Below are 11,541 nucleotides of genomic sequence, written 5' to 3'. Positions count from 1 at the left end.
TTGTTGAAAAGTGTGAGAATCCCGAGAGAACCGCCGGAAATTATGGAAGGTAGTTGGCCGTTAAAACGGTTATTTCCAAGTTCCATTATCGTGACAGACGGAAGTTGAAAAATCCCCTGTGGGACCGTTCCGTCTAAGAAGTTATTAGCGACTCTTATTTTGAGGAGTGATTTACACGCGCCGATTCCTTTCGGAATTGGACCGTGGAAGAAGTTATCCGTAACGATAAACGTTTGCAACTTCTTTGATTTGCACAAATCTGGTGGAATCAAACCGGTGAGGTGGTTCTTTGTAACGTCGAAATATATGAACTTTCCGTTTTGACCTAGATTCTGTGGCAACACAAAAGAGAAATTGTTTCCCCAAACCTGAAGCGTTTCCAGGTTAGGAAGATCGCCGATGAACGCGGGAATTGAACCGCGAAGCTTGTTCCCGAAGAAATTTATGAGAGTTAGGTTTTTCAGCTTTGCAAAACTCTCTGGAATCTCCCCTGAGAGTTCGTTTAGGGAGAGATCCAACGACATGAGACTCATCATTGAAGAGAGTTCCGGTGGAATTGTTCCGGTGAGGTTGTTCATTTGCAAGAACAACGAGTCGACGTATATCAAATTTCCTAGACTCGGTGGAATCTCGCCGGTGAGGTTACAGTTACACATTTCAATATACCGGAGAGATTTAAAGGAACCAAACTCCGGTGGAATTCCACCTTCATAAACGTTGTCGTAACCAAGACGAAGCTCCTTCAGCGTGTTTAACTTAGCCAAACTCTTAGGAATCTTCCCCGTTAAACTGTTATAATTCAAGCTTAAAATCTCCAACTTCTGAAACTCCGAGTAACTCTCCGGTATCGAACCGGAGAAATAGTTTCCGGCGAGATTTAAATACTTGAGTTCCTTGAGTTTAACGATTTCTTCAGGAAGAGGACCGTTGAAGCTATTGTCATAAGCATCAAGAGCCTCAAGTTTTGTCATACGGAGAGTGATGTTGCCAGGAAAGTTGCCGGAGAAGGCGTTGTGAGAGATATTGAAGATTTTAAGTGAAGTAAGATTAGAAAGCTCAAAAGGAAGCTCGCCGGTGAGATTATCCATGGTGATGACGAGGCTTTGAAGCTTGTTCAACACTCCAATCTCCTTTGGAAGATTTCCAAAGAGTGGAACTCGCGTCACGTTCAGAGCAATAACTCGTTGATCTTGATCGCATGTTACACCGGAAAAAAAACAGTGAGCAGAAAGAGAAGTGGAAAATTTCCAATCTTTGAGTACTGCATCGTTGTTTTTAGATTTCTCTCCTTTCATTGATTCCTTCAGTTTTAGCAAAGCATCAAGATCACTGAATGAAGAACACACTGTGAATAACACGCATAATATCAGGAATCTTTTCATTTCTCTCTTTTTCTACCTATGAATTAGTTTGCATTCATCGAGTGTTTTTCTTTTTTTTGTACCACACATTCTACATGCAGTGGTTGCAATCTGTATTTATAAATAATACAATTATAGTTAATTTAATTAATGTAATATGATTGGTTATCATTTGGTGGAGGAGTATAATCTAATGTAATGGAGTATCCTTTTTCCCACTAGTTTAGTCCACGAGTGGACTTAATATACTTTTTGTGACTACAAAGATGCAATTCTTTGTAGCAGACTCACTTTGGAATGAAACCAAAGTTTATTTACGTATTTTACCAAATTTAAAAAAGAATGGGGAAAATATTAGAAAAGGTGTTTTACGTGGAAGAATTGGAACTGTGTATATATGGCAAAAGAATTGATTCTATGTTCCAAGTTATTTCCACGATCATCCACTAGATATTGCAGAATCGTATTCTATTTATGTGGTGATTAAAGTGTATTATGCATTAGTAAGATTTTCAATTGTTTTTATCGTATGAGGTTCTGTCCCAAACATTTCCAAGTTCAGTGTAAATCATACGAGTTATGTAAATTAAACAAAGTTTTTCCACCCGTCCAATAATATAGTTTGAGTACTGATTCTACAGTCCATAATGTTTGGGCCTAGCTATATAGAGCATTCATTTTAGTCCAATAATTAACTCATTGTTATAGATCACTGATTTGTTATGATTGATGATTCTTTGTGCACAATATTCTCTACATTTGACAAGACATCAATGGTTCTTTTCTAGCAGTGGACTCGGGAATTACAAAAAGGTTTTTAGACTAGAATAACTATCATCTTAACATTTTGGATTTCTGCTTTACAAGTAAAATGTATCAATCCTTCCGTATCTAATTTTTAGTCCTTTTAGCTTTTAATTTTTGTCTTAAAATTTTGATTCTCTTAAAAAATAAGTTACAATTAATGATATTTTTTTTATTATATTCTCTTACAAAAACCAAAAGCATGCATTGAATATATTTAACTTTTATTAAACAAATTAAAGGTAAAAGGATATAAATTCATCTAATTTTATTGTTTCTTAATATATGTGTTTATCTCTAAAATAACTACAGATTTACGACGGAGGAAATACTTGAATTTGGGATAGTTATTTTTAGCGTACACCCCAAATTTGGTGTATAGCCATTTTACACCCAAAAAAATGTTTAATATATCAAAATAATTGTATTTGTCATTTAAACTTTTTTCTACTATCAATCACCACCAATATAGTAGGATGTCAAATAGGTGTAGAAATAAAGATAATGATATTATAGATATGGGTGCTTAAATATAAGAATAGAAGATTTAAGGTCTATTTGAATAAGTTTTAACTTTTTAGTTTTTAAATTCTATTCTCTAAATCAATTTTAACAAATTGTTTCTAAAAAGAAAACAACACAAAAACTGTTTTGGTAATATCAATTATGAAAACTATTTTAGAAAAGAAAAAATTAAAAAATTTGTTTGTTAAATTTATTTTAAAAACACAAAAAGAACAACCATAATTAATATATATTATATTTTAGTTGTTTAGTTATGCTTCTTTTAATCTTAATAAGACAAACTATCAACTTTGTTAATCTTAATATAATATATAATATAATTAAAAATTGGCGACATATTTTTTTAGTATGTCAAGGAAATTTTTGTGTAAAGCACGGCATTATTTATATTACAATAATTTGAGGGTTAAATATTTTTTTTCTCTCAAATTCCTCAAATTATATAATAAATAAACTAAGTTATTACTTAAATATGATTTTAGTATTTAAAGAGTTAAATACGACTACTATCTATGTTTCTAATTTTAATCACCTTTTGAAAAAAAAATTGTCTTTAAAATATAAAAATACTTTTTTTAATTTACTATATGTATTTATTATTAATTTTTCAAATATATATTTTATTACTAATTTTAATTTATCTTAAAATATGAAAAATCAAGTTTTATATATTTAAATATAAATGTTATTCTATGAACATTGACTACTCTATAAAATTTTCATAATAAATATGAAAAAGGCAAGAGTACGTATAAAATCAAACGGAGGTTGTATGTAAGCAACACTTAATGATATGAATAATATATTTAAACACAGAGGTATAATATTTTGCATCATAAAAAAAGTTTTGCTAAAAAAAATAAGTTTAAAATTCAATTTTTAAATTTATATTTTTTTATTTTTATCTTGAGTTTTTGATATTTAAAAAAATTTATTTAATGCATTTCAAGTTAAAAAGTTTTAAATTTTTTGTGAAGAAATTTTTATAATATTCTAAACATACTTTTAAAAAAATAATTAAATATATTACATTTAAGTAAGAATTAAAATTATTTGCACGATATTTTATAAAGTTTAAAAATGGTATTTTTTTTATTATGGAAACTAAAAACGAAATGTTATAATTCAATACAAACTAAATATATATGTTTAAAATGACCCTTATTTATAAATTGAGAGAGTACTATATTTTTTAGTGCAATGGATTGATTGATAGTAATTTGATAAATTATAGTAAAAAAAAAAAAGTAATTTGATGAATTCATATGAATGTCTATGTACAAGTGTACTCTTAAGATTAAAGTGGTACAAGTGTAACTAACGGCCTAAACAAAATTAAACTTAAAATTTAGGAAAAATTACATTGTTAATATATAAATATATAATTTATTTTTATGGGGGAAGATATAGAATAGCAAAATAGAGAGTATAAGAGATTACTCTACTATTAAGTTGATGGTGATTATTTATATTATAGAAATATGAAAACTTTATTTCACACCCCCACAACATAATATGAGCTCTCCATTCCTCTCTCTCCCACTTGGTCAAGTTGGTAGCTTGGGAACTACAGTCTAAGTTTACCAACATGAAAAATTATGAGCGTGAAGGTAATTTGATAAGTTTTTTGGATTTGAAGGTATAAATAAGATGATAGATTTATAAGTTTGAAGAATGAATAAGTTTAATAAATTCTTATATTAAATAAGATGATAGATTTATAAGTTTACAAAATTTAATATTTTTTAATATAAATTAACGAAACTGACCAATTTATAATTAAAAAACTTAAACAGAATAAAAATAATTTAAGTAAAACTAAAAAATAAATTAAAGCACTAAAAAAGAGTAATTTAACCACATTTATTTCATTGGTTTGGGGTGGGATCCACTCATACAATGGATGGATGGTACATGCTCTAAAAAATGCTCCATATATTAGTTTGTCAACCGCTATAATGATAGTGACAACGAGTTTAGTGTACATGAAGTGACTAAAATTATTGTACATTATTGGCCCTTTTCTTTTCTTGGTCTTTTACAATGGCACACAGTTTTTAATTTTTATTCTGTAAGCCAAGGTTCTATACCTCGCTACATATGGATATGGAACAAAACAAGTATAGAGATTAAAGTATATTTTTTTAAATAAGGGTAGGGTCTTAAAAAAATTAAACACACGATTTTCAAAATATTATTTAAATATTTGATTTTACTAAAATGTGTCTTTGGTACAATTATAAGCATATGTCTAAAAATAGATGCAATTCGTAAAATTTTCTTACTCTCAAGTCTCAACCTCTATCTCCTTTTAGTTATTACTTTTCAATGAAAATCATGTTTTTATTAAAAGAGAGATTATTTAGAAACTGTTTTATCTCAACTAACTAACTAAAGTTGGTCCTAATTAACTAACATTATGAGCTTGACTGAGTCAGGGTAACTAACATGGTAACTAGAGCTAACTGACTTAACAAACTGATGACTGAGAACTTGGGCTGGACTGAGACTGATGGATTGGGCTGGCTTGAGGCTGATGCATTGGGCTGGCTTGAGGCTGATACATTGGGCTTGATGTTTAGTATCCTTTACACCCCCATGCAAACTCAAGGGTGAATGATTATGAACTCTGAATTTGAATCTGCATATGAGAAAAGTGAGGTTGGGTAGGTTTAGTCTAATCCTGACACCATCTAGACCCCTTCGGGTATACCAGACTTATCCAACTTCTATTCAAAAAATCCTTACAATGGTGATCAAAGGGTAAAAATGGCTAATGGTAATTCTACTTCAACTCAACATGTTGGTACCTCGTTATATTATACTCCATAGTCTTCATAACCTTTATTTCTCCATAATTTATTACATGTGCCTACCATTTCTAAAAATCTTGTAAGTGCTTTAAAATTTGCTAAAGATAATAATGTGTTTTTTGAATTTCATGTTAATTACTATTATGTTAAATCTTAGGTCAACAATAATGTTCTCGTGACTGAAAAAATTTGATTTCATTAATATGCAAAATACTTGTCATGAGTTGTAATCAGTCCTTACTTTGTACTATATGTATTTTGGTGAGCATGTAATAACCTTACATAAATTAATTAAGCCAGCAATAACTCGTGAGGATATACACTTTCATGATTTTTTCTTTTTACAAAACTTACATGATGGTTTAATAGCTCGGGAGTGGTTAATTACACAAGTATACAAATTACTTATTTTTACGCATGTTTACAAATTACTTACATACTACTACTACTATGACTACCCTACTAAATAAATACCCATAAATCCTATTGATAATCAAGTTCTTGTGTGTTTCAAGTGAGACATTATTCCAAGAGCGAGAAATGTTTACAGCATGTTGCTTCGAGATGATCGTTCCATGAAGGACTAAATGTCATCAATATTATGCTTGTCAAAAAAAATAAATAATCTTGCCATCTTGAGAGATATGCAGCCAGTTTCTTTATGTAATGTGGTATATAAAATCATCAACAAGATCTTGGCAAACATGCTCAAACGAGTACTTGAAAAGTGTATCTCAAGTTGTTCACTTGATGTCCGTACTAGTGTAAAGCTTTTGATAGGGTTAAGGTGGAACTTGCAAAAAACCTATGCGAACTATTATTGTTCAACGCAAAAGAGCAATTTCTGGCTACTTACAAAATCAATGGCAAGTTTAATGTTTTTTCCATTGTTACATTTGACAAAGAGATATTTTTTTTATTCGTCTTAAATACTAACAGAACGTGTAACGTGAAATACCGAGAGATCATTTACCAAGACAAAAAACATGTTAAAGCCAATCAAAAGGGAATGCGTATTGAAATTTCGCTCTTCATCAAGATTTAATCATCTATATCTTGATAACAAATTTCCATTTACCCAAATTCAACAATATCAAAAGAATACGTTAGAAAAAGGGAGCATTGATACTATTAACGTTCAACCTACGAAAATCAAACAGAAGCTCTTGAGTTGATCACCGACAATCAAGTAATCAAGGTGATTTTTGCAAACAAAATGAAAAGTACTAATAAATAGAACAAATCATATAGCAAAACCTATTACCATTCACAAACTTAATTGCATCAAATTATCCACTCAAGTCCAGAAACACAACTTATCTGATTAATTGAATAATATTTCATAGACCTACAAATTGCATTAATTAAAATGAAACGCAGATATAACACCATAACAACTACTGAGATCCAAAAGTGTACAAAAATGGTTACCCACCAAATTTGATTAGCTGATGACAAAATCGTATATTCCACTCTAGTCGGTTCTTTTCTTCTTTTTTTCTTTCTTTTTGCTTGGCTTTTCAGCAGAGTCTTCTTGTTCTTCACACTTCTTCCTCTTTTTCTTCTTTTCTCCATTCAAATTACTGTCTCCATTTTGCAACTCTGCATCCTCAGTAGATTCTTTCCTTTTCTTTTTCTTTTCCTTTTTCACAACTTCTGGCTCTGGTTCCTCAACAGCTGGCAAAGTTGCATCCTCCTCTTCATTTTTCTCCTTTTTCTTCTTTTCTTTCTTTTCCTTCTTCTCCTTCTTTTTCTCAGTGACAGGTTCTTGTATATCTTCTTCCATTGCAGTTTTAGATTTGACGTCAATAACTGAATCAGCTGCAGTATTATATGTCTACAAAAAAAAACAATAATCAGCACAAAAGAGAAATAAAATAAAATTACAATGACACCAAATGAAACATACAATATACCTTTGCTTGAGTAATCAGTGCGCCAGCTCCTTTCTTAAGATCCTTGTCATATGCTTCTATCTTAGGCTTCCCTTTAGCGGAACCGGCAAAGCGACCTAGTTCTTTGCCTTCTAGTGCCCTTAATCGTGCTTCAAGCTGGACAAACACTTGCGTAAACAAAGTATGATATGAAAATCACAGGACATATAACTTAAAGTTTATATAGCAAGTACCTTGGCTCTGTTCTCCAGTCCCATGGTGTTATCTTGCCCATCTCCCAGTGCATCACACCTGATAGCCAAAGCAGTCTTCGCAGCAAGTGACCGAGAAATTTTCCCTTTGAACTTTGGAGCAGCCTGACCAATCAAGGATGCATGGTATATGAGACCATACTTTGGAGTAGCATGCTTAGTCTTCAGTGCCCTAAAGAGAGCCTTCTCAGCACCAAGAATCTGCACAGTACTACCTGGCTGCTTTGCAAGATTTATTAAGCTACCCCCATGAGCAATGAGACGAGCACCAACAAGCTCTCCAACCATAGCAGTCAAATTGGGTGCAATGGTGTTCATCCTACTCTTGAGATAATCATAAAGTTGAGCCCTGTACTCAGAAAGGGACAACACCTGATCACAGAGCTCTCTAATATTTGCCAAGTCAAGCTCACCAATTTCAGTTCCCATAGATATCACACATGCTTCTTTCAATTCTGCCTCAACTTCATCTGCCAGAATCTGTAATTTGTAACAGAATAAAGAAAATTATAAATATAAAATATCACAAACATATATGAAACAGAATACTTTTAGAATTGCCTAGAATTTGTGAATCAGCATTGCAACTTTTTGAAAACTGTATTTGATATGCAAGAGAGTAACATCACCCTCAGGATGTCATTTAAAATCATAACTCTACCTCAGAGAAATCAAGCTTTGCAGCATTAGTGCGGTCACCCATCAACTTAACAGCTTTTGCATATTGGATATTGTCTTGTATGATTTTGGTAAGTTCTGGGAAATGCCAACCATACCACTCACGAACCCTCATAGCATAAGTGTTCAGCTCTTTATCAAGATCATCTAGTAAACCAATAGCCTGGACGATCATGGTATCAACCTAATAAAAAGCATCTTAAAGTCAGGAAATAGTTGTTACATTAAATAGCATTATTAGCCAACAGCTAAATAAACAAACTTTTGTAGAACATAACAAATTTTAAGAGATATATAATAAATACTTAAACAATTCCATTTACATGTCTGCCTCAAAATATTACTCAAAACTAAAGATCAACATTATGGTATGTAACCTATGGATCTAGGAAAGAAGCAAGATGTTTATGAGTTAGGGGTAAGAAAAGAATACTGATTCAATTGAGACTAAGAATAGAGTCTTCTCTGAATTACAGCTGGGTAATGTTAGTCAGACTCTTAAGCTAGTTTTGTATATAAATATATCCATGTACCCAGTTCCTTTGTAAATAACTATTCATTCAATACAATTATCCAATTAAAGTTTCTCTTTGGATTATTGCACTTAATATGGCATCAAAGCATTCTGAATCTAATGGCAGCCGAAAACTCTAAAAAGAGCTCCTCCACCAACACAACCTTTATCCAGGGAATAATTTCCCTCATTGGCTTATCACCAGTCACAGCCACAGTTCCACCAGCTCGTATTCATTCTCTAACAAATACAGAGCATGCCTTGATTTCTACTTTATTTGCATGATGTTTGTAATAAAAACACAAATACATTTTTCATCATGCAATGTTAATAATAATGTTACGATGGCAACACTACATGGCAATTTACACAAGAAAAAACAAATCAGTAACTGTAATAAGCATCAACAACTTATATATTCCAAATCAACAACAAAAATATACACCTTCTCGGCACTGAACTTCAGCTTGTATCTGGATAAGCTATGAGACAAACCCAAGCTCATTGGAGCCATGTCTTGTACAGCAAGACCTGATATGAGTTCATTCAATTGATATCTAACACCTCGCATCAACTCCATAACAGCATTGTTGTGAACACAGTCAATTTTCTGAAATGGTCAACCAACAAAAATAAGTTATTTGATGAATGGTATGTGAAATGTCACCAAAAGTTTTAAAGAGAAACTTAGATAGCACACCAATTTCTCCTTAATGATATTCCCAAGTTTGGAATCAGCAACACCCAATGTTTCATTATCACAATGAGCACGAAGAAACTTGCGTAAACCCTTGCTAGCTTTTCCATCAATCAGCAAAGTAGCTGCCTCTAGAGCTTCCGAAGTATTCTCAAACTTGGAAAATGCTTTCAATTTGACCACCTAATAATGCATCCCTAAGGGGTTAGCTTCATAAGCTAAAATAAACTTGTGTAAAAATAAATAAATATAAATATATTGAGTATGAATTCCCCATTCTTATAGAGGGCAAGGGGGAGGGAAAGACATGGAATTGCACCTTTCTAGCAGCATCTGCAGTGGCAAACTCATTGGATAAGTCCTGCATTAAGAAGTTGGAAAAACATAAATTGATTAGGCCTAGGACAAAGTTTAGAGAAGGTGGTTAAAGTAAACAGTACATTACACAGGTCGCTGCAATGTGAGCTTCTAAACATTTTGATTTTGAAATACTGACTAGAAAAAATGGTATGACGATGAAAAATAGTTGATTACTCACAGTCAATGTTATTAAGTCATGCGGTCTTGCTAAAGAGCACCCGAGGGCATAAGTTAAAGAAATCATATAATAACACTTTGTCTTGAGAATACAAGTTAAATACCCCAAGGGCACCCATTAGCATTCTCCTAATACATACTAATGACATCCCATACAGATATGATAACAAATTTTATATAAAAAATATATTTAATTAAGGGATCATGCGGATGCTAGATACGAACATTTCAACATTTAAAAAAATAAAACAAAAGAAATACTTCAAAGTTATTATCTGTAAATAAAAACTATAATAGTTGATATATTTGTTTAAAGAGAGGTTTGAAAATAATCACCTCAACTTTTGAAAGCTTTCCTTCATCAAGAACTTTGAAAATTGCAAACCCAGCGGGCGTTTCAAACAGCACAAGCATTTTATCGCCTTAACTTAACCTGAAAAAACCAACAAAACATCAAATTAATAACCTAAATTGTAAAAAAAAGACAAAACAACTCTCAAATCGTAATCACTATCCAACTCCAGAAGTACATAGCTTACAAATATCAACAGAGAAAAAATCAAGTACCTTACAAACACTCGTAAAAAAATTGAACACATTAATGATCACTATAAGTAAAAGTAACAAAGAAAAAACCAATTTAACATCCTCATGAAAGAGAGAAGCATCTACCTTGTGTTGAGACTGGTATTGCGGCGTGCGGGGGAAAGAAAAGCTACGAACAAATCAAACAAGTAACGAATAGTTTTAGGGTTTTTGGCTCAATACAAAAACCTTTGTTTTGGATTTTTATCTTGAAAAGGGTTTTAAGCTCTTATAAACCCTAAACTAGGGTTTCGTGAATATTCAGTCTACACCAAATTGAAGGAGGCGCAAACAATTGGGTTGTGAAGATATATAAAGGAAGAAACAAAAAACTGTTATTAACGGGCCATTTTTACTATGTAAGCCCACTTGATCAATTTCAATAATCGGGCTGGCCCATTAACAACTTCGGGCTGGCCCATTAACATCTTCCAGACTCAAAAATAAAACAATACAGTATAAAATTTCAAAAAATTTATTGTCACAAACTTTTAAAAAATAAAACAAATGTAAAATAAATTAGTAAAAACCAAGACTTAGCACAAGATGTGTCCAGATAAATATCGAAAGTACTAACAAATCACATCCTACGTTTCAAACAAACAAGTGAATTACATCCATCACCATAAAAGAATTTTGATAAGTTCAACCACCACCTCTAAATTAAAATTAAGTTGATTAAAGATAACATTATTTAGAATTCATCATATAGACAAGCACACAAAATCCAAGTAACTATAAGTCTCTTATTTTTGGAAAATGAGATATTAATAATTTAGAGTTTGGTTAAAAAAATAAATAAAATTTGATGAATAATTATTTTTGACATAATTTAATTTAGATTTTTTCGATCGATTCGTCCGTAAAACTTCAAAAATTTA

At 31.6% G+C, this 11,541-nt stretch overlaps 2 protein-coding genes across 2 annotated transcripts in view; both read right to left on the bottom strand.

Annotated features, from left to right (window-relative positions):
• Positions 1 to 1,477, bottom strand: part of LOC101488348 (leucine-rich repeat receptor-like kinase protein SUNN) — a 3,926-nt gene extending 2,449 nt beyond the window's left edge. The window contains 2 exon segments of the mRNA XM_004507421.4: positions 1 to 13; positions 15 to 1,477. The exon segment at positions 1 to 13 is cut by the window's left edge and continues 1,203 nt beyond it. Of these exon segments, the coding sequence (XP_004507478.2) occupies positions 1 to 13; positions 15 to 1,382 (1,381 nt within the window). The 5' untranslated portion in view covers positions 1,383 to 1,477.
• A 5,274-nt stretch (positions 1,478 to 6,751) lies between these two features.
• LOC101515595 (probable nucleolar protein 5-1) lies at positions 6,752 to 10,947 on the bottom strand. The gene is made up of 9 exons (XM_004507420.4): positions 10,748 to 10,947; positions 10,412 to 10,508; positions 9,858 to 9,899; positions 9,542 to 9,721; positions 9,287 to 9,451; positions 8,311 to 8,511; positions 7,632 to 8,129; positions 7,420 to 7,554; positions 6,752 to 7,340 (listed from the first exon to the last, which is right to left on the bottom strand). The coding sequence occupies exons 2-9, from the start codon at positions 10,487 to 10,489 to the stop codon at positions 6,978 to 6,980; spliced, it is 1,662 nt and encodes a 553-aa protein (XP_004507477.1). The 5' UTR covers positions 10,490 to 10,508; positions 10,748 to 10,947; the 3' UTR covers positions 6,752 to 6,977.
• Between the last annotated feature and the right edge of the window lie 594 nt (positions 10,948 to 11,541).

This window comes from Cicer arietinum, chromosome 6 (genome assembly GCF_000331145.2).
Source record: "Cicer arietinum cultivar CDC Frontier isolate Library 1 chromosome 6, Cicar.CDCFrontier_v2.0, whole genome shotgun sequence".
NCBI classification, from domain to species: domain Eukaryota; kingdom Viridiplantae; phylum Streptophyta; class Magnoliopsida; order Fabales; family Fabaceae; genus Cicer; species Cicer arietinum.
This window is presented reverse-complemented; position numbering and strand designations above follow the sequence as displayed.